The sequence below is a fragment of the Thermobia domestica genome, chromosome 3 (assembly GCF_964235325.1).
Source record: "Thermobia domestica chromosome 3, izTheDome1.hap1.1, whole genome shotgun sequence".
Classification (NCBI taxonomy): domain Eukaryota; kingdom Metazoa; phylum Arthropoda; class Insecta; order Zygentoma; family Lepismatidae; genus Thermobia; species Thermobia domestica.
In genome coordinates this window covers 205,806,621-205,831,215 of record NC_137456.1, presented here as the reverse complement: position 1 = coordinate 205,831,215, position 24,595 = coordinate 205,806,621, and the positions used below count along the sequence as shown (strand labels likewise).

The window sequence follows — 24,595 nt, the reverse complement described above, 5'->3', positions numbered from 1 at the left end:
TGGTATTTGTGTCTGGGAAGGTTCGTATCATAGTGTCAAAATGAAGTTCAATATGATTTGTATTTGGACAGGCACCAAGCATTCTCCATAAAGAAGCTTAAAGGGATTTCTTTTTGCGTAGACCCTTACGTTACCATCAAGTATAAGTGAAAAGGAATTTTTGCAGCAGACATGTATCATACTCCGAAATGAAAGTCCAATGGTGTTGTTCCCTGGGTAATTCCATAGCTATCACTCACTAAAAGGAACTATCGTAGAAGTTGTGGGTATACAACATTCTTTACAAAAGCGGTTCCTTCAATTATTCTTTCAGACTGAACCAGTAATACAAATGAATCCCTTGATCGGACACGTCCAAGTGCGACGTACAGTTGGCCGTGAGCGAATACGTCACTCAGAAGACGTCCCATATAAATAACATTGGAAAGATTTTTCAGTTCCCCATGAAACCACTTTACGGTTAGAAATTTTCATTTCTGATGATTCTTTATAACGACTCACCAAGGGTAGTCGTCAACCTGGTTCGATCGTTGATATATGAATCTCGAGTGGTAGCAATTGTTTGCATGTAAAAATATCTTTAATAATTACATATACTATTCTCACCTTTTCTATCAGAATTATAAAGTCGATGAACGGTACTAAATGGTTTATTAGTTGATACACTTTATAATATATTTTCGTTCAAACTGTCATGCACACAGACATGATGATTAGGTATCCATAAACAATTACATAGCAACTAACTACATAACACTATCAACATCTCTTACAGATCTTAAAAACATTCTTCTTTTGTTATTATTAAATTAACATTCTATTAAGTATATTGCTTATGTATGAGCACTTTCTGCCCAAGGTGCAGGTAATTATTAATCTATCCAAAGTATTTCGTTATACACTTAGGTAAAGATAACGAAAACGTACAAGCATACCGAATTTGAAGTTTTTATTCCAATTCTAAGTACCTAAAACATGAGATTATAGGTCCAGAAAAAGTCTCATTTAAATAACATGGGGAAATTCTTCATCCCCTCTTTAGACACCCTAAAAATTAAAAATATTCATATTTGGCAATTTTCCTGTGGGTTTGTCCCAAAAAGCTATAATCATGTCAAATTTAATCATTGTAGCCCTGCAGGAAGTGCTCAATAATTTGAGGGTAAAAAGGTGTCCTATATAAATAACATGGGAAAGATTTTTCAGTTCCCTATAAAACCACTCTAAGGTCGGAATTTTTTACTTGTACTGATTTACTTAGGTAGTGCTAACGAAAATGTGTAACCATACCGAATTTCAAGTTTCTATTCCAATTCTAAGTACCTAAAACATGAGATTATAAATTCAAAAAAAGGTCCATTTAAATAACATGGGGAAATTTTTCATCCCCTCTTTAGACGCCCTACAAAATTAAAAATATTCACTTTTGACAATTTTCCTGTGGGTTAGTTCCGGAAAGCTACAATCATGCCAAATTTAATTATTGTAGCACTACAGGAAGTGCTCAATAATTTATGTCAGCTCATGTAATTTTATATATAGTTAGGATATATATATGAGAACGGTCTTACTCATTGGGGGGGGGGGGGGGGAATGTTGAAGACAGATTTGCGCCGATGCGTCCTACCCTTATGCCGTGTAAGCTAAAGGATATGGTAATGATAAGAATGAATGAAAAATAGTGTAATGAAGAAAATGGGAGGAAGAAGAACCCCGAGAAACCTCAGACACACTGTGTTTGTTCACCACAAAATCCACTTCGCGCGAGGAAATTCTGAAGTTCAGGAAACACAAATATAACATCAATTTATAATTTTTATTGTGAAGATCCGAGAAAGTAGCTGCACAGAGACTGACTTATATACTTGTTTCTCTTTGACAAAATTACAATTGAAGTCATCAGAGTAGATTGTAATTAATTTCTTGATTGTGACACTGTCATCCAAAGTGTTTACTCTGAGAATTGCTTGAAAAGTCAAGTAAATATATCTCATTTCTGTACACCGAGAATCCACCTGAGATACGATCTCGTGTACGATTACATCAAAAAGCCAATATTTTAAATTGTTCTTCTCTGATTTCTTCTCGGAGTGGTTCAGTATCAAATGCGGGATTCAATTTCTTACATTGATATGATCTAGATTTTATCTTCAAACGTCCGGAAGAATTAATGGTAACCTACCCGTTTCTTCTGCCATAGGTTTTATAGTCTTAAATCGTACACAGGGCTCCCTTGTGGCTATGTGGATAGCGTACGCGCCTTTGGTATGGGGGACCCGGGTTCGATTACCGGCAAAAACTCATGTGTATCGGAAACTATGTTAAGTTGTAGGCCCAAGGCTCATAGTCTTCTGCTGAATGGGATGCTTAACTCAAATCCACTCCAATTCGTGTACATTCCATCTTGTTTCAGAAATGCTATGGAGGGATTGCCGACCCTTGTATTTTAATAATCTCTGTGGGACAGATTTGATTTTCAGTCTTATCGTCCCGTTCAGCATCGAGGCTATATGAGACGTGGACCTACAATTTAACGTGGAATCCGAACCAAATAAGCTCCCGCCAAGAATAGAACCTGGGTCCCTACGCTAACCGCTCATCCACTAGGGAGCTCTTTGTGTGGACTTGAAAATACCCCAGTAACTATACATAAGTCACTAAATTTTTGTATTACCAATAGACTAAATTTTTCTCCTTTCACCAAAGGTGTTTAAAAGATCGCTAAATCCAGATTTTTAAATCTAATTTTAATTTGATCTCTAGAAAGGATATGAAATATATACGTATATATATATATATATATATATATATATATATATATATCGCGTATCGCGCCCCCTCTGGAAGGTTTCGGTCCCCATTTATCGGGATTCCTATACCCCCCTTATTGTTAGTCCTGATGATATGCCTAGATTTAACGTTGGCTACATAGTCGAACACAAACAAATTGTAGGCAATATCAATTTTGAAAATGCACTTGGAGAGTTTCTAAGCAAACAAATTATTATATTGAGTGCTTGAACTCACCTTGAATAAATTTAACTGTGGCGTTAACAGCCGATAGCGTAGTAACCCAATAACGTGCTTGGGACAATTCGTATTGTATGCATTCTGTTTATAATATAATAGATTTGATCATTATAATATGCTCATCTGGCAACCCTTAGCTTATAAGTCTATTTTGTATAAGTCTTCACGATTGTGGTATAAGATAAGCTAGAGAGAACAATACCGTGGCAAACAACACCAAAATGGAGTCATGGCAAACAACACGTAATAGCAATTTGATATTTTACATGGTTTAGGAGATGTGATAATGAATGTTAATGTTGACAATACTGCTAAAAGTCGTGAAATTAGGAGAATATGTAGTAATCGCGACTCCCAAAAACTGTTGGTCAAGTGTCAAAAGTACGAAAACAAACAACGATCGTTTTAAAAATTTCTCGCAACTACGTCATTTTAAGAAGTATTGCCAACTGTAGCAAGTATAGTGTAATGCCCAAGAGGTCGGGCACCCAAAAATATAACCTCAGTGCAGAAAGGGGGCAATCACTCCAGCAAATAACAAAAACATTCATTTTTAACAGTTATAAATTCATCAAAATTAAAATATAAGAACAAACAAATTATCTCATTGCGTTAGAGCATGTACAATTTATTGAACTTTTACATCATGTCTCTCCGGTCTTCATAAAATAACCAACTTTTTTTCTTTTTTTTTTTTTTTACATATATTGAGTAAACGTTAATGTTATTTTAAATGGTTACCTCGTTCAAATCCTCAAATATTTGATTTGATTGCTTTCTATTAATTACTTTTAGTTTCTTGCTTGATATTCATAAATACTTTCTTTCTGTATGCTTTTTACTAGACTACCCAGTTATTTGATGATAATACAAACATAGTTCGGTGTTTTCCGTTTGGTAGATTTGTCAATTGGCAGATTTGGTAATTGGCAGATTTGGTAATTGGCGGATTTGGTCATTGGCAGATTTGGTAATTGGCAGATTTGTCAATTGGCTGATTTGTCCATTTTCACGATTGGCGCATTTGGTCATTTTCGCGTTTGGCAGATTTGGTAATTGGCAGATTTGGTAATTGGCGGATTTGTCAATTGGCAGATTTGTCCATTCTCGTCATTGGCGCATTTAGTCATTTTCGCGTTTGGCAGATTTGGTAATTGGCAGATTTGGTAATTGGCAGATTTGGTAATTGGCAGATTTGGTCATTGGCAGATTTTGTAATTGGCAGATTTGGTAATTGGCTGATTTGTCCATTTTCACAATTGGCGCGTTTGGTCATTTTCGCGTTTGGCGCATTTGGTAATTGGCAGATTTGGTAATTGGCGGATTTGTCATTTGGCGGATTTGTCCGGGTCCCCATTATTTGTCTTGAGCATTAATTTTCAAATATATTTCACCTTAATTTTGCGATTCGTATACTTTCTTTTAAAAAAAAATAAAATTATCCATTTCAATTTTCATACTCATGTTGACAGTTATCAGAACACTTAACTGATGCCTATCCCATCGACTTATCTCTTATTTGCTATTGCTTTCGTGTCCTTTGCTCGAGTGATAGAGAATAATTCAAATCAGTCTGTGAATTGATAACATAGTGTAAATGTCAAAATCAAATTGCGTTCACATTTTGAGACATTCACAAAGGATCAATAAAGAGTGATCGTATAAAAGTGGTACCCGGATAGCACATTTCCATTGGAATTCATTTCTATTTGCTGAGGAACATATTTAAGAGAAGAAGCTATGTTTCTTAAGATTTGTATTTAAAAATTCGTTGTTTAGAAACCTCCTCTTACGTGAGGAAGTGAAATAGAAATTACGAATTGCCACAAGTAGCCGAATTTCGAAAAATTTTGTATTTAAAAATATCGGCTGTCCACTCTGTTTCTTATATGTGTAAGTAGCCGAGAAATACTGAAGGAGCATATAGTTCTCCTTTATCATGAGAAATTTGAGAAGCTTTTTATATTAAGATGTATGTGCAGAACTCAGGTTATATATGTCCAAGAATATTGTCTGTGGTAGGAACCGATGCACTGATCTCACGTCAACCAGTTAAATATGCGCAAGCTTGTCAGATATGCGTCAGGGGGCACGGTTTTACGATCGTAGAGTGTTTACCTCTGGTGCGTGGGGTCCCTGGTTCGATCCCCGGCCAAGTTAGTTTGTAATTGGCAACATTGTGTCCATGGGTTTTCTCCCATTTCCTCCCACATTCTCATTCCACCTATTTGTTCCTCGTAATTCACTTGCCTTAATAATCCGTCTCCATTAGCCTAAAGGACATAATCGTGGGACGTTAAACTGAAAGATTTCAGATATGTGTCTTAGTGATATATAATGCGAGCGAATATACTGTAAAATGTAACTGAGAGAAGTATAAGAAGAATACTTTTCTTTACTGGAATTCATCTATCCAATCCTAGCTATCGAATTATTTTGTTAGATAAAAATTATTAAGCTCTCCTATGATGTAATAACTCAAACCCAGTCAGTGACGTTGGTTAAATAAACACAGTATAAAATTTAATTCTCACTAACCCGATGTCTTTTTATAAATGTATTTCTAGTGTTTTACATAATTACTCAGTGCACAAAGGTGGGTTCGAAATTTGCTGCCAAGTGCACCCGTCACAAAGTATTCCAAGCAGTGAATTTCAGCAAGGTTTTATAGGGAGAAGTGACAAAAGAACAATTGGTTAAGCAGACGTAAAAGCAGTGTTGGTCTATGGGAAAGGCAGAAATTCACGTGATCACGTGAAAACAGTTTACAAAACCAACCTATTATAATGAAGAAAACTAATTATAGAAAGTGAAAAGTTTTTTATGACTTTTTCTGCCTGTAAACTAGAAATTCTTTTCTTAAGAAACAAAGCGCTACTGTCATACGATTCTCAGATGTTTCATATATCTAATCCTAAAGTAGTCTATTCTGGTAGGAGTTTCGAATCAGTATTTTGACCCATATGACATTAGTTCAAACACAAAGTCATTCGAGAGTTTTGTCAGCTACACCGAATGCGATAGATGAATTAACAGCTCTCTTGATATGTGTTCATCTCAGATTAGGAACTGTTGGATTATTTTACAATCAGGACATTTAACTTAGGTGTATCCTACTTTTTATTTCTGTTTGGTATCGATCTTATTACCTTTGTTCGAATGAAGAGCATAACTCATATTAATCTTTAAGTTAAGTGTAGTTGAAATGTAAAAATGTTCATTAATATTTTTCTGGTATTCAGAAAAGTAGTAACTATAAAACTTCACCACTTTATAATGGTATAACTTTATAAGTGAGATATGTACTCTGTAAAGACACTCAGATTTCCCACACCAGTTGGAACTCATTGTTACTGGCTGAAGTACACAGATAAGGTAGTTGGTTTGTTGATTTGGAGTTTCAGCGTCCCGTTCAGCACTGAGACTATACGAGACTTGGACATACAGTTTAACGTAGAATGAACCACATAAGCTCTCACAGGGAATCAAACCCGAGTCTCCGGCGCCGACGATAACCATATAGCCAGAAAAGAGTTCGCAGACAAAGCCATGTTCCATGAGAATTACATATACCAAATTCGTGCATTTTTACATATTGATGTTACATTCAGTGAAGTAGATTTATTGTCACAGGTAGCTATTTAATTAAATCTATCACACATATAAAACAGGGTGTCTATCGGTCATGAAAGTCACGAATGTCACGAAAAAGTCACAAAATGAGAAAATGGTCATGAAAGTCACGAAAAAGTCACGAAATTTAGCTTTTGGGTAACGATTTTTTTAACTGTTCAAATGTGAGTACAGATTGTAAATTTTTGTTCTATAAAACGTCAAAGTTCACCACCAAAAATGTCTATGATCAGCTTTAGACGCTACCAAATCGCAAGCAAAGTACGTTTCTATCGCATGGATAAAAATTCGGCCTAATTCGCACCCAAATTCGCTCTTGAAAATATTAGGAAATTTTATGATTTGGTAATTTTGGGGATTTTATGATTTTAGTAGACACCCTGTAAAAGTTTTGATGTTGAAAATTATCGCTAGGCTCTTTTCTTGAGTCCAGAAGAGAATTATGTTAGAAGAAGGAAGGAAGCGAAGATCACTCGCTCACTTCTTCAGAATCTCTACACGCGTAGGTACAAAAAAGAAATGTTTATATACATCATCCCTGTAAAGGTTTCTTTGTAAGCCTGGCATCAGAAAATATAGTAGGTAGTGGATGATGATAAGTTTTCTCTTTTTTTGAATGTTTGAAGTTTTTTTTTTTTTTTTTTTTTAATTTTAATTTTAATTTTAAAGCACGATTGTGCATTCGCAACTATATCTGAGATATTTTCATTCTGTAAATTAGTTAAAACTTATTAAATAGTACGCATAATTTTCCTTACTATATTGCCAAGTTCGATTTTTTTTATATGTGTGATCCTATATTGGCAAGTTCGAAAGTTTAAATAAATCTGGAATTTGAAAAACAAGATATCTATGTTTTTTTTTGTTTTTTTTTCAGATATTTGTATCATTTTATATCCATATATGTTTTGACCCTAGAAATATTCATATGGTTTTCAAATTCAGTAACTCGTTACCCAAGTTATTGATTTGATATTCAAGGCGCTGATATGATGTAATATATATATATATATATATATTTGGTCTAGGAATTAATTCGTGCGGTTGGTACGCACACATTGAAGCTGTAGTACAAACACAAAATACATAAATACCTTAAGAAAAATATTGTCCATCGCTAGCCACCACTTTCGCCCATCTGTCAGGCAATGTACGGATTCCGTGGCGAAAGAAGTCCTCATCCTTGGAAGCGATCCAGTCAGAGACCCATGTTTCGATATCTTCTGAAGAAGTAAACCGCTGTCCAATCAAATCGTTGTTCATGCAATCGAACAAGTAGTAGTCCGAAGGAGCAACGTCTGGTGAATACGGCGGGTGGGGTAAAACTTCCCATCCGACATTTTCTAAATAGGTTTTGACCGGTTTTGCGACTTGTGGGCGAGCGTTATCATGTTGAACAATAAGTTTATCATGTCTGTTCTCCCATTCTGGTCGTGTTCTGGCCAGAGCTTGCTTCAAACGCATTAATTGTCGTCGATAACGTTCTCCATTCATAGTTTCACCCGGTTGCAGCAGCTCATAGTACACCACACCTTTCATATCCCACCATATGCACAGCATAACCTTTGCACAGTGAATATCTCGTTTTGGTTGTGATGGACCTGGTTCACCTGGTTTCACCCAGGCCTTTTTTCGTTTAGGGTTCTCGTAATGGATCCACTTCTCATCACCCGTAATAATTCGATGCAGAAACCCCTTTCTGCTCTGTCGTTGAAGCAGCAATTCGCAAATGGTTTTTCGTCTTTCAACGTCTCTGTCTTTCAATTCATGTGGAACCCAATGTGACATCTTTTGAATCATTCCCATGGCTTTCAAGCGTTTGGAGACTGTTGTTTGATCAACGCCTAATGCTGCTGCAAGTTGTTCCTGCGTTTGACACGAATCCTGCTCGAGCAATGCTGTCAATTCTTCGTCTTGAAATTTTTTGGCTGTCCAGCTCGCTCTTGGTCTGCCAAGCCGAAATCACCACTTCTAAACCGTGCAAACCACTTCTGACACGTTCGCTCAGCTAGAGCATGGTCACCATACACTTCCACCAAAATACGATGACTTTCAGTCGCACTTTTCTGCATGTTAAAGTAATGCAGAAGGACACCCCGCAAAAACACTTTATCAGGCACAAATTGCGCCATGTTCACTTAACTACAAACTGGTGTTGTTGACGCTTTAATCCACTGCCCTATACTACGAACGATACGCGATGACAGGGGTTTGCAACACATGTGTGGATACACGGAACTGTGGGACGCTCCGTTCGTTGCGCCATCTCTTGTCCACCCGCACGAATTAATTCCTAGACCAAATATATATATATATATTAGTTATTGAAAGCTACTGCAAAATTGTGTTGAAATTATTTATTAGTAATGATGGTTCATGAGCATGTTTCATGCGGCCTATGGATAACCGTAGGATAAACTCTATGCATAGCAGGAGTGCAGCTTGCCATCATAATACTCTACCGTGCAAATTAATTGGTACAGGCTAGTTTTCCTCGGAATTGTAATGTGATTCCAGTTGTTGTCTGGAACTTGTGGTATCTGCCTTGAGGTGATGCCACTATTTGATCTTGACTATAAGATTTTTTTTTTCAGGTATTTGAATTTGATTTGACTGGTTTTAACCGGAAATAGCCACTTCAGCTTCAGTTGTGATTTTTTGTGTAACAAGCGAATGTGAGTTTTTGCCTATGTGAGATACGTGTTGGTTTCCTCTATTTAAAAAGAGATATTAGTCAGAGGAAACCTGCAAAATAGCACACCTCTCATGGCAGTGAGAACTATCGTATGTGCAGTTGTTATAGGCAGATCAAGAGTATTAAGTATCTTTATGACATTCAAAGCATCTAAATCATCGTTTCCAAAAAGAAGATGTAAATGCGAAAAAAAATGAAAGACATCATCACGAACCAAAAAATTCTTAATCCAACAAAAGCAGTTCAAGAGATACTTCATACTGATATAGGTATTTATCAGTGTATATCAAGGCATATCATAATATAAAGGCATTAGATTTCAAAAAAGAGTAACATTTTACTTCGTCCCAAACAATTTGCACAGTATTGTATACTGTATCGAGGCTTTACTTTTAAGTGTGAAAATATCTTCATTAACATTTTGGTTACCCAGGCCATTCTGCAAAGGTGAGGCCGTTAGTACCGGGCTGTTACTGGAAAAATGTAAGTTCATAAAGTTACTTTCCGATGTTCGTTCTGTAGGTACAAATGAATCTAGACACATGAGAGAAAAAAGATAATACACAAAATATAACAAAGAAGCAGCAAATATATGATTTATGGACATTCAGTGAACCATCGCCTGGGAAAGCAGGGAGGCACGGAATATGAAAATTAGCCCTCAGGTATGAATCTTACTTTGCCCTGGCCCGTAGTACATTATAAATGGGCTATCACTGATCAACATTAAGTCATTTCCAGCGCGTATCCCTTCTATTTAAATGTGTAATATTTTATAATTATATTTTTAACTTAATCAGCGATTAAATAATCTTTAATAAGTAATATGTAGAGTTTATTTAAAAAATATTAAGCATGTTTAAAAACCATTAACTGACTGTTTTTTCGATTTTATTTCCCTAGGTGCTAAAAATCATAAATATTTTATTGGATACTTAATTATGCTTCTTATGATGTGCATATTTATGATTTATGGATGCACATTTTATTGGAACGTCGTATGCCATGTCAATTCCCCTGTACTTGGATTTTGGAAATGTAAGTAGGCTTAACTTTTCATACTTAGTTCTCGAAGTTAATGCTTTTTAGTGTGAATTTTTCTGAGAATAAAATAATTGTAGCAACTACCTATATAACCTAAAAAATCCTGGATACCCATCGCCGCGGAAACAATATCTCTCCATTGAATCCCATGTGAGTTGAGCCAGTGCAATCTGGAAACTTATTCAGCTCTCTGAGTTTGTGTTTTATATGATCTCTGCACTTTTTCTTAATCTCAAAGGTTTCTTTCTCCTAGGCTTCCATTTAGTTGATATGTTATGTAGATAAATAATCACTTGAAATGTGGAACTTTCTATATGTATCATTCATTTTATTATTGGTAATGAAGTGTTGTCGAACCTTCTTTTTTATTATTTATTTTTAGAAGTTATGTTACAACATGATAAATCATGTTGCAAGTTTTTTCTGTGCATTGCTTTTCTAAATTGGGACTCCACTTTTCATGTACTTACACAAACTCGTCAAAAATTTGATCATGATGATAATTTGTGACCGTTGAAAGGTCTTATTAATTCCATCCTCAGTTAGTATCACGTTTTATGTTATTTTCATTTAATGTAAGATAGAATAAAGAATACACAAATATATACCATTCGACAAACTATGTTATAATTATAATAGAGGTCGGTTCCACCATATAAAATGAAGCAAGACAGTGGGATAAAATGCTCACGAAAAGCTTCGAGACGTGTAAAGTCCTTTCTATTATAAAGGAGCATAAAGACAAGTCCATTACTACTACTACAGACAAGGAATCCACTACTATTAACTCTGCATAGGTTGTATAAGGAGTTATATCATTCATATAAACACATAGGCGGATCCAGGGGGAGGGCGAAAAGTCGTTCGCCCCTACCCAGCGCCACCATTAACAGTGTACTTTAGTAGTAATTTGTGGCAATTTCAGATCATCTAAGTAATTTTTCACTGCTAGCATCCCCAACCGCCCCCTAAGAATCCATCCGCTCCCTCCAGGAGTCCGTTCTGGATTCGCCCCTGCGCAAACATAATATACAACTCATTCAAGAGTACATTTTGGTAGCTTTTTAAAATTTTTATTTTAAAGGATTGTCATTTCTCGTGGCTACTTATGCAATTTTGTCCACAGGCATACATGCAATTTCCAGTCACTACGCAAATACATTTATATACTTAATAGACCTCGGCTAGTTGGGGCTTCGCCACTAGACCCCCGTTACTAGGGCCTCACACCACAAAAGCCTCTAATCATAATCAATTTAAAAAGAAATGTCTGGGGATTTGCCCTTAGACCCTCTGATATCTCATTTGATCGGCCTATGACCTCGTACCTCGTAAACCTACAACCATACCGAATTTCAGTTCAAATATCAAGTTGTATGTAATAACATTCCGGTATCCCGAGATATACCAAATTTCAGTGCAAGTACATGGGGGCTTTCCCCCCAGCCCACACATTTGCTTGGTCTACACCCTCGCACATCATACGCCTGCAAACATAACGAATTTTTAAGGCGGCGCGGTGGATCAGTGGTAGAGCGTTCACCTCCGGTGCTTGGGGTCCCTGGTTCGATCCCAGTTCGCGCCGTGTGGACTTTGTGGTGGACAAACACCGTGCTCATGGGTTTTCTCGGGGTTTTCCCGTTTCCTCCCACTTTCTCCATTCCACCATTTCATTTATTTCTCATAATCACCGTCTCCTTTAGCCTAACCGGCATAAGCGTGGGACGTAAAACTCAAGGATTTCATTTCATAACGAATTTTTGTTCAAATAACAAGTTTCATTTCTCTAACATTCCAGGATTCCGAGATATAAAAGTCTTTTCTCCCCGCCTCTTTTCTTCCCTTCTAAGACATACATCAATAAACGCTTAAGTACATACCTAATTATTTCAAATGTAAAGTCCAAATACCAAATTCTATGCTCCTAACCTTCAGAGGTTCCCAGATATCGACATGTTATTATAATAATTATAATCCCCACCCTCTTTCCTTTCCATCTCTTTTCTTTTCCTTTTTACTAAAACGTCAAAAAATACTGAAACACGTGTCAAATTATTTTCAATGAGAAATGCAAATACCAAATTTCAAGTCTCTAACCTTAAAGGATTGAACATATTAATACAATAATTGTAATCCCCACTTTATTTTCTTCTCGCCCTTTTTCTTCCCTTCTGAGCCACATATCAAAAAAACGTTGAAATACGTATCTAATTATTTTAAGTGAGAAGTCCAAATACCAAATTCCATGTTTCTAACCCTTTAAGTTTCCGAGATATAGGCATATTATTATTCTAATTGCAATAATTGCAATTACCACCCCTTCTTTTACTTTCTACATCTTCCCTGTCCCTTCTAATTTAAATATCAAAAAACACTTAAACAAATATCAAATTATTTTCAATGAGAAACCCAAATACCAAATTTGAAGTATCTAACGTCAAGAATCATCAATATTTTCCACCCCATTTCCCCCTTTCTCGTCGAATTTCCCAAAGTCCTTCCTTAGTGGTATCCTACGTCACAAAGCCTATAAACTGTCCAAATTTCAAGTTTGTAGCTTAAGCGATTTGGCCTGTACGGTAATCTGTCACTCTCTCACTCAGTCACTCAGGACTTTGCCCTTTTTATATGTATAGAGAGATTTAAGATTTTATGGGAAAGCCATGGATTTTGTTTTAAGGCCGTCAGTGTCTTAGAAATGTAATAGCTGTGCTATAAACTTTAAGCAATCAACTGACTGATCTGCGTCTATATGTATTATGTAAAATACCGCTTATATATTTATTTTGCTCGTAATAAAAAAAAATAGAAATGATGATGAAAATTCAAAGACATCCATGATTTAGCAGGAGTTCAGATCATTGGATTAATTATAAGAACCGACTGTATAAGATAGACTACATTAATTTCCAGTGTGGCATAAAGAAAATATCCAGCATTACTATGCAGTTTTTCAACGTTATAACTCATTCTAAAAATATTATCATAGGTCTCACAAACAATCGAATTTTAATCCTAACTCGATTAATATATAACAAAAGGCAGATCTATACAATTACTGACTTGAGATGAAAGTGGCATACTTGTAGTACGTTTAAAGATATACTAAAGACTAAATGATGGGGTGTACGCAACAGTGGTCTAACACGAAAAATGTGAAAATGAGATTTTGATGTAATCTTTTGTCATTTAAATTGAATTGTCTTCCCACTGAGTTAGATAAAATTCACCTAGTAAATTTTATACATATGGATATTTTAGTTCTGGGTCTCAATCTAAGGCCTAAAATATTCAAAACAGGAGTCCGAATCTGAACTTCGAAATTTCGGGTGTGGACCCAGGAACCGGAGATCCGGATCCAATATCCGAAACTTCGGATTTGGATCCAAAATCCAAAACTTCGGATCCGGATCCAAGATTCAAAATTCCGGATCCAAGATCCGAAATTCCAGATCCGAAATTTCGGATCCGGATCTTATAGAATCCGGATATCCGAGATCCGGATCCGTCTGGCCATCCCTATTCTTTAATTACTAGAAAAAATTATAAATTAGGCGGTTATTTAGTATTCCTGTTGCAGGTGATATAAATGACCATTATATTTTTCAAAATCCATTACGGAAATTCAAAACGGTAAAAATCCATTTATTAATAATTGAAACATAAAATACCCACTAAAATACCCATTTTGGGTAAATACCCGGGTATTTACCCACTGAAATAAATACCCAGGTATTTTACATCCCTAGTCGTGATTAACCACTTCAGAGATGGCTTCAGTAGAGATTCGCAATGAGAAACTCGATCGAATAAACTCGATCGTGTTCGTGCGTCGGTTCGTGTGGCACCCAAACGTTGAGCTTGTTTGAATGTTCCGGTCATTGACTATGTCATGACTGTATACATGCTGGTCTTTCTCGACTTTTGCCAGTATATCATCCACTTTTGCTGTAATTGGTCGCCCACTGCGAGGAGCATCAAACAGCACTTTTTTTTCTCGTACCAGCGTAGCATTTATACTTTTATAATAATAAAATTGTAAAATGTAAAGCAGTTCTGTGGAAAGTTCAATCCTCTTTACGGCACAATTCAAACACTACGCCGTATATTTATGTACATTTATTAACTTCGACTGTCACTGGCAAATGACATTTAGCCGGACCTACTCCGATTCATACCCTTTGATTTGGGACACTAACGCAGGGCTCATAGCGAGTCACTTTTTTTTTTTTTTTTTTTTTAACTAAAAGTTACTTTTTTGGGAGGTAAAATTACTTTTTTGTGTGATTTATGTTTTGCATTGGCAGTTTTCTAAGAGAGATATTATAAAAATAAATGCAAAAAGGCAGAAACTTGTTACTCATTACTCTTCTAAAAGCTTCAGTACTTGCTTCCACATGTGAAACAGTTAGCTTTATTCTCACTTCAGCTTTTATTCTTTCTAAAGCACAGTGGGCTCTAAAGGTGGTGTTGAGAACCCGTCTGTGTCTATTCTTTCTTCTATCATAATAGTCTTTTAGTTTTCTCTCGTAATAGTTAACGCTCCGCTCAACGTTGTGTTTGTGTATTTGGGTAGTTCATCATATTCGTCTTGTATTATGCTTCTCGTATGTTTTTCTTACGAGTAGGTGATGAATTTGAATATTTCATGGCTTTGAGAACTCTAAATGCTAAGTTAAATATAATGTCTGGGATGAAGAAATTTGGAGATAGGCCAGAACTGGTTCCACTTACTCAGAAGCTTCTTGCATCTGCTAAGTCTGCTTACCGTAACTACAAAGCATACTTAGGAAACCTAATAAAGGAGAAAGCTCAAAAAGAAGTAAAGAAGAAAAGATGAAACAAAACAACAAAAAAGAGAGATTTGATGGAGAAATTGACAAAGGAAAGAAGGGTCATAATGGGGTTTTAGTCACTTTTTCGTGTGCTTTTGGTGACTTTTCAACTATTTACAGGAGACCAGACCACTATGAGCCCTGCTAACACTATCTCGTGCACAAAAGGCTCAGCACGTTTTAGTCTACCTGATATTAAGTAATAGAGGAGATGCTAAAGTGTACGCAATAGTTGACAGCTAACGCAGAAAGTTAATTTGAAAGTCTATGTTATTTATATTTAAGACAATGGAAAGGTATCAGTTTAACTTCTTATATCATTAAACAAATTTGGCAAGAATATTGTTACACATCTGGGTCTCGATATTTGGTCCTTATTGGAATGGATTAAAATATATTAAAATAAATTATTGTGAAAGAGAGATATAACTTCTTTATTAACGGGACGAGGTCAGTATTTGTTATTGCTCTAAATTTGTTAATTCTTTTCTCATGTTACAACATGTAAACTTTCCTAATTGATTTTCTTTTGCAAGAAAATTATGGTATACACGAAATATTTTAAAAAGCAAAAACATTTAATAAAAGAGGAAAGAAGTTAAATATCATTTAAATAAAGCTCGAAATAATCTACCAGGTGATCGTTTTAAAATCATTCGAAACAATACGGTAGACGAAATTGACTGCCCCTCGTATTCACTTCATATCAGTCCTTCCAATTTTTTTTTAATCTCAAAGAGGATCAATGAGGTTCGAACACTTTGGAGGGACATAATTAGTCTTTTTGAATATAAAACCTTCGCCATTACAATAAATGATTTTCACATAATATCGGTCTTTTTTTTTAAGTTCTAATCAAGGAATGTCTAAACCATGGGGTAACAGTGATATGTAGGATCGGGGTGCTTATATCAAATTTCATGGTATACAAAATAATTTAATGTTAATAAAATTAACGCATTGGATGTATAGTAATATACTTGACAATACAAATATGTTCTATTTTGAAAATCTGCATAAATACGCAAAAATTGTGAAATTATGGAATAAACCGTATCAGATTTCAGATGGTCCAAACGATTTTGAAATTCGTAAAAATAGTGTATGCACTTCCTTTAAACTTACGCTTCGATACGGAGAGCAAAATTAATGTACTCATGTAAAATTTCAACGGTACCAGGGCAATCAAAATTGAGATGGTTAACTTCTAACATTTAAGTGGGCCAGATCATCCAATAATCTAAACAAAATTTCTCAAATATAAACCTCGGGTATCTAATTTCACGGAGCCATCTAAAATTTAGATAGATAAATTAAAATTAATCAGTCAAAAATGGTACTACCAAACAAAAATATCAGATTACAAGAGGCTATTTGGTTTTTGTGAGACCTGTGTATCGAATATTGGCCAATTAAAATTTAAGTAAATGAGATGAACCGTTTAAATCCGAAACTTTGTTACCATTTATATTTGACCGATTGTACAAAGGTGCAAACAATATAACGTACACTTCACAAAATGTGGGATTGTGTTGCAGAAACTAAGTCAAGTGGAACGAGGTGGCATTTCATTACGACTAGTATTAGCATTGCCACTAAAAGCATGTCCACTACTCATATTTTGATTCGTAGCACTTGTATAACTTTGCAGATTATTCTGGCCACTCTGTCTAGCATTAGTTCCACTATTTTGCATTTTTCTGTAATTACCACTACCGTTATCCTGATTACCCTCTTCTCTCTAATTATCATTATTAGTAGTATTTTGATTATACTCTGTACGGTCATTATGACGTCTAAAATTACCTCGTCGTTTACATCTATAAAAATTTCGTTTGACCTTACCTCGCCAAACTGGTTTTGTACTGGTATATTACCATTAACATTACCATTACCATTGTCCTCAGTTTGCCTAAATCTCATATTGACTAGACTTATACGCGAATTATCACCTTGTGGTCTTGGCTTATTAGTGCCTTACCATACATACCAGTTAAATTACATAAACCTTTTATTGACGATAGACTCGCAGGAAAGTGAACAGTATTATTTGGCAATAAAACCCTTACATTGCTGTTTGATACCTCCTTGACAATAATGTTATAATATATGTCGATATGATTGTTGGGTTTTCATGCTCTCAGAGCTTGAATGTAACTGTAACGTTCATTTACGAAGTCTACAACACTAGAATATTTCTTTGAGTCAAATGGTTGAGAACGCAAATCACGCCTACGTGTAAGCCTTTGCTATAGGACCTTCAAATGTTTGAATAAACTTTTAACACATGTTCCTCATAGATCGACACTGATTACTCTATATCTCATACCATCGTTTCGAACTTCCATCCAGTATTATTGGTGTGGTACGTAAATACTCATTTAAGTGCACATCGACGAGTATCATTTCTCTACCGAAATCTTCCGAAAACTGACTTGCACTTTCTTTCGTAAGATTGCTTGAAAATTTGTTGAGTTGTCTTTCGTCAAACAACTGTAAATTTTCTCTGTGCACACTTTCACTGTTTCTCTTTATTCGTTTATTTTTATCTATTTACCCTTGCACTTCTTATGTTTTCATCGGAAGACACAATGCCGATATTCATAAATAATTATCAGTTTCATTATGTAATACCCTGCGGAGAAAATTCACTGCTCGACATTCTTTCACGACGGAGGAATCTCCCTTGTACTATCACTAATCATGTAACCTTTCCATTCGTTAGTTTCATTCGATCCACTTGCACATTCTGCAGATTTAATTATGTAAATTATTCTTCTAGTACATCAATCCTTTTCCCAGTTTGGTACCTACGCACATTTGTTTGTTTACACATTTCGATATTTTTCTTCACAGTCTCATCCATCCTCTCCTACAGCTATTCACAATCCTGCTTTCGATTTTTATGCGAATCTACACTTGCTTCTAATGTGTCCCTATAAACGTTCTTATCCCCTGAACATCAGAACATACTTGTTTTTATAAAAGGGGGGCATGGTGGTTCAGTGGTAGAACAATTACCTCTAGTGCGTGGAGTCCCTGCTTCGATACGCGGTCAAATCAGTGTGTGGTAGACAATATCGTGCCCGTGGGTTTTCTTGAGGTACTTCCGTTTCCTCAAACTTTCTCATTCTACCAATTCTTCCATCATCATTTGCTGTAATCATTGTCTCCCTTAGCCTAAAGGGCATAATTGTGGGGCGTTAAACTTCCCTTCTACTTCTTTTATAAACTTCCCTTTATTTACTCCTTCCATCAGCTTATTAATATTCTTTCGTAACACATTATTTTCATACACCTAACTGCACTAGCCATTATTTTACCGATCAGTTCTGTTTGCAGTCACTCACAGACTCATTCAATCGCTTGACTTCAGTTTGTAAATTACCTGCCAACTCATCATGCGCTCTTTGCATTTCTTATAACTCCCTAATTAACTGTTGTTTACAAGCATCTATCTTTTCACTGGACAAATTGAAATAGGATGACACTTGTCGACTTGAACTTTTGATTCATTACGCACCTCACTTATATCATCTTATAACTTTTCACCAACACTATCGATAGAGGTCTGCGCGGATGCGGATATCCGCATGAAAATGGGTATTTGCGGATATATATCTCTTTTCTGTGCGGATAGCGGATAAAGTTGCGGATAATGTTTCCTACATTTTTCTACCTAATAAAATGCTGTAAATTTTCTGATAATGGTGGAAAGAGCACTAGAAACGTTCGTTTTGAATTAAAAGTTTTAAAACCAGTTGAAAAATACTAAAATCAAAATACAAGTGTGCTTGAAGCTTATGACTCAGTGACAGCAGAAGGCCAAAAAATGACACGAGAGAGTTGTCCTTTTATTGCTGTTTTCAATATTTTTAGCAGCCGTTTTGTAGGTGAATGACATTTCTGACCTAAACAGAAAGAAACGACAGGCCCCATCGCTACTCCTCAAGTACCGCTATTTGCTGTAAAAAAGAAAAATAATTGCCGCCAAAGCCTCTCTGATAAAGCTGAAAATTTTCTGACCATTCGCCTTGAAGAGGAAGCAATGTCTTCAAATAAAGTTTTTCTAGCCTGAGAGGTCAGGAACAAAACCTTAATTTAAAACACCGCATCCCCTTCCATAAACTGAAAACTGGTCAGCTGAATTATCTTTGCCTTTTGTGACAAACTGGAGGAGGCCATGGGTCACCGAAATAGTAAACAAATCACATCATACGCTCATCTTTCTCTCTCTCCCTCTCTCTTAAAAAAAAAAAAAAAAAAAAATCTTCACTGTTTCCTTTGAAGTACAACAGATACTGAATGCACATTTGCGACCCCACAGGTTTCTCTCTTCGGAGAGGTGCCACGGACCTCAATGAACATTCCGAATGATTGGAGTTTTATAACATCAATTGTTTCTCTGTCTCTCTCTTTCTTCTTGTGTGTATGTGTGTATGTATGTTTTGGGCCTCTGGTAAAGAAAGAAAGAACAACCAATTTGTTGTTTCTTCAACCCTAAATGTGTGCAACAATGAGTGAGGGCTGCAAATAAAAGCAGTAAATTCTAAACTTCCTCTATTGCCTCTTCCCGAAATTAACGGTATAGACTTCCTATTTGAATTCGAAGTTATTTTCACTTCTAGTTTCAGTAAAAGCGTGGTCGTGAAAGCTTGTATTGATTTTGAGTTTAACGTCCCGTTGAGCAGCGAGGCTATATGAGACGTTGACCTACTGATTAGCGTGGAATCCGAACCACATGAGCTCCCTCCGGGAATTGAAACCGGGTTTCCCACGCCAAAGGCACGTACGCTAACCGCTTAGCCACGAAGAAGCTTGGTCGTAAAAGCATGCATTGTATTGCGTTGTTAGTTTCGTCGCTTTTTTTTTTTTTTAATTATTATTATTTACTGCAATTACTGGTGCTAGTGTCAGTTCGGGATATGTGGATGTGTTTGCGGTCCAACGGTTATTTCTATTTCGCCTTTGAGCTTAGAACAAATACCCCCTTTTTTATGAGCAATGATGAAGTTTAAAAACTTAGTGACGTGCTCTAAAATTAGTCGATTAAGGGGATATTACCTACGTGGCATTATTTTGGTCCGATATCTGCAGATTTGAAGATCTTGGGTAAGTACATAAATCGTTCATTAATTTCTAATTTGTATCTGCACTGCTTATATTGCGTTTTATTTATCGTAGTTGGTATTTGATTACGAGGAAACTGATATAATATATTATTTCGTTTGATTCAGAAAACTACGTGTATTATAGAATATGTATGTTGTATATATTTGCTACCTCATTATCTGCGGATGCGGGTGCGGATAGAGATGTTGCGGATGCGGATAGAGATGCTGTGGATGCGGTACGGATGCGGATGCGATATTTTGTATCCGCGCAGACCTCTAACTATCGATCTTATTATGTAATTCATTAGATCCCACCTTTACACTTACTTTAGTATGCGTTTCACTCAGCTATTCACTTGCGGAATATCACATGTGACGTCACTACGGAATTCTTTCAATTGATTCTCCATTCATTCACCATTATCATGTGATGGAATTTTCAACCCCACCACACAGTTATTAGCATTTTGTAACGGAGCCTTCACGCCAGCAAACTATATTTCCATAGATTCAAGACTATCTTTCGCCTGTTTCAATTCATTTCAGAGCTTTTCGCTATTTGTTTTCAATTCCTGATGCATGGCTAAAAGCGGAGTTCTTATATCACCATTATTACTTGTCATGATGTGCTATATGAATTCACGCACACACACAAACACAAAATAATTTCCTACGTAATGCTGCTAAATAGGAATAATCTCCTGCTCCACAAGAAAAATGCACTTTCTTAAGATCACTAACGTAACAAAGTTTAAAAAATAAATTCTCCAACTTAAAAAAAAAAGGAAAGAAAAAATCATTTAGTAAAGGTAGGCCTATACAGGACATAGTTGACACCATTGCGAATGTTTGTTCACTTCTCGTTACTATGCCGAAATCGGAAAAGCATAAGAAAATGAAACTGGCGTACGTTTCACAAAGAACGTACGTCACGTCATTCTTCCCATTATCCCATACCATTTTTATAATGATTTATAAATTAATAGGTCCCAGAGAACCTATTCGAACGCCACTAAAAGATTGATAAGTAACAGGAAGGTTACATATGCATACTCTTACATATGCATATTGTTATGGGAATCTTGCATACCTATATCGAAATTATATCAGACACAAATATACGTAAAATAAATTGAATTTAATGAAATTCTATACTATGATGTACATACATACTTCAGAAGGGTAAAAAGAATAATTACACTAAGTACGTAAAACTGTGTGGATGCCTGTATAGGACTCACAAATACAGGCTGTTTCTACATAATCAACCGACTACACATTGGCAGCTCTCCATTTTACGCGTGAGCTTGTCACCCTGCACTTAATTTTGGATTCAGGCGTTTTCGCGAGAAAATATACTGTCCGCTACCTGAAATGATACAGTTTTTATTCACGCGTCGTCTGCGGACGCATTACTATTCACTGTTACTGTTCAAGCACCGAGCAGCGACCAACTTGGGATCTGTTGAACTCGTACATTTTCACTGTCTTAGAGATAAGTGAGAACAATGTATTGATGTCTGAAATTAATAAAGAAACATGAGAAAAAGCTTTTCACTGCACAAAAGTTATTCCAATGCAGAGAAAATTGTCCTAGTTAGCCAATTTCACTAAAATAAAAGTAATTTTCAAAATAACATAAATTGGATAAGAAACATGTAACTAAGCTGAACTATTTTATCAGACTGTTACTAATAATATCAAAGAGCTTCAAGACTGGTAAACGTTCTTTGCTTCGCGCAAATGAATTGAAAAAGAACATAAAAGAGTGTGTTTTCCCGTGTGATGATGATATTTACATGTGCAGATGGAATGAGAATTCCGTAGCCACCTTAACATCAAACTACCAGATCCATTTCCCAGTGGTCTCGTAACTCCAAGAAGAGGATCCATGTTCCTGATTGTCAAATAGCATTAAGATAACAATGGAATTGATGACATGATGTCATTGATGGGATACTATTCAGTTACAAATTTCAGTCGCGTGGAAAGAAATGGTGTTGGAACGTGTTCTCGAATAGTTTGAATGTGGCATGGAAAGTAAAGTAAAGTAAAGTAAAGTTAAAAAAAAAAAAAAAAAAAAAAAAATGGACTTCGAAAAGAGGAAATCTGCTGAATTTGTTTGCCACAATTCACGAATGTACTCAAGGCCAGGACTTCTAGTTGTTATCCCAAGTCCCATGGAACAGTGTAATACCAACTCCTGAAAACTGCCACTGTTCTCAATTGTGAACATACCAATTCACGTACATATAAAATAAATAAAATAACGTCTCATAAATCACTTAATTATAAACCTAAGTGGCTAATTTGGTAAAAAGTTCTCCTAGTTTTAAGGTGGAAAGTAATTCGACAGATAACAGTAAATAAACCTGATAATTTTTAAAATTATATATATATATATATATTTGTTTGCTTTTGTGTCTTCTAGTTAGCGTGTCAAATTTTGGAATGTTAAATAGAACAACTTTTCACATTTCCACAAAGAAATTATGTTTACAAAATGCTCAAGACAAGAATGAATAGGAATACTTGTTTATGTGTACTACAAGAAATCACGAAACATTAAATGTGTTACGTAACATACAAGGTCTGTTCATTTAATCCCAGATTTTTTTTTTCCATAGAAGTATTATTCCTCACCGCAGGCAACATCTCATGATGACATCACAGCGCACAGTGGGCCAGAATCAGAATCTGACTGGAAAAAAGTAGTTTTGGCAACTACGTCTAATCTACATTCGAACTGCACAGTTGTGTTAAGTAATAAATAAGGTTTCTTGCTGCGTATCAGTAAACACGGATAACAGCATATAGTGGCGGCAGCAGCATTTCAAAATTGGTAGTTCATTATCTGTTTTATAGCGCGCTGAATTGGGGTAGTATGAACGTAAGGTTTGCGGTTTAATTGCGCATGTGAAAAGGCAACGAACGATCGCAAAATAAGCTATGAGTAAAGGTATGTATATGTACTTGCTGTTTGACTAAAGTTTTGATTGATTGGTTTACGCTGCTGTTCTGTAGAAGCATTTCTAGAGAGTCTAAGTATTCACGTATTGAAGAACTGCTATTGGAAATTGAAATTGAGATTTAAAAATGTACGTTCATGTCTGTATTGAGATCTTTCGTCATGATGTAGTTTGATATATGTGTTTCGAAATACAGTTGTGATCTACTGCCCGTTCTTGCCCGATTTTTATATTTATCGTCTTTTCAAAGTTAGGTGTAGCGAGCCGGATACGCTCTTCGTGACGTGAAGAATCTGTACTAGGTATTGCGTTCTAAACCATCAAACGAAGCACTTTATAATTATGATACGAACAGTTATGGAATGTAAATTCTTTCTGTGGATGTTCTTCGCAGTGTGAGAGTGACTTTAAGTGCCTTCAAGGAGTACGTTTGAGGAGGAAGTTTCTGTAACAGAGTTTCACATCTTCCCATTCACTATTTTGAACACAAGTTTAGGGATATCATTTACTTCCTTCTCCTGAATTGGTACATTAGTAGACTTTAAATTACGTATTTGCGTTTCCATTGAACATACCTCTTTTCTCGACACTTCAGTTATCCTTTCTGGTACAATAATTTAATGGGTCGACAAAATCTAGGCGACGATGGTTTGGGATTTGCTACAAAATTGCTTTGTCAACCTCCCCATCTGATGTTGAATACAACTGTAAGGGAACGAAGGAGATAGCAAAAATATCTGAGCCACTAGTTCAATTTATCTTCTGTTTCAACTTTCTGCTTATATACATTATGACAACTGCTTCCATCGCAACCCCTCTCACATACTAATTTCATTATGTCTCCATCTTTGATGCACTGTTTAATATAATCTTCATGTAAAATCACGATGCGCTCAATTGTCTGATTTACTATTGCTTGTAAATTATCTTCGGCTGACGTGTCAGTTACTATAATATTCTTTTCTCTGGGATAACGCTTTAATTTTGCTTCCCACACCACTTTATACGACGGATATATGTCACAATGTTTTGCCTTTGCACCTAGTCTCAAATGTGCATACTGTCTTTTTGTTAAGTTGTTATCTATAATAAGTGCCACGACTTCATCCGGAGAATAAGTGTTTGAGAGAATTTTGGCGAATGATAAGCCTTTTTGATTTTCGTTGCTCCCTTAGGTGTCGTTTGAGTGATTTCTCCTAAGACAACCACGGCATCTCTTTTTCCAGCAGCTCTCAATGAACATTGGGTAGCCAATACTAGCTCTTACTCAGAATG

General features: G+C 35.9%; 1 protein-coding gene across 2 annotated transcripts in view; it reads left to right on the top strand.

The window, feature by feature from the left end:
- Positions 1-24,595, top strand: part of Hip14 (palmitoyltransferase Hip14) — a 216,749-nt gene that overhangs the window by 171,571 nt on the left and 20,583 nt on the right. For both annotated transcript variants that reach the window (XM_081752119.1, XM_081752120.1), the window contains one exon: positions 10,262-10,396. In XM_081752119.1, coding sequence (XP_081608245.1) covers positions 10,262-10,396 — 135 coding nt within the window. The remainder of the gene's footprint in view (positions 1-10,261; positions 10,397-24,595) is intronic.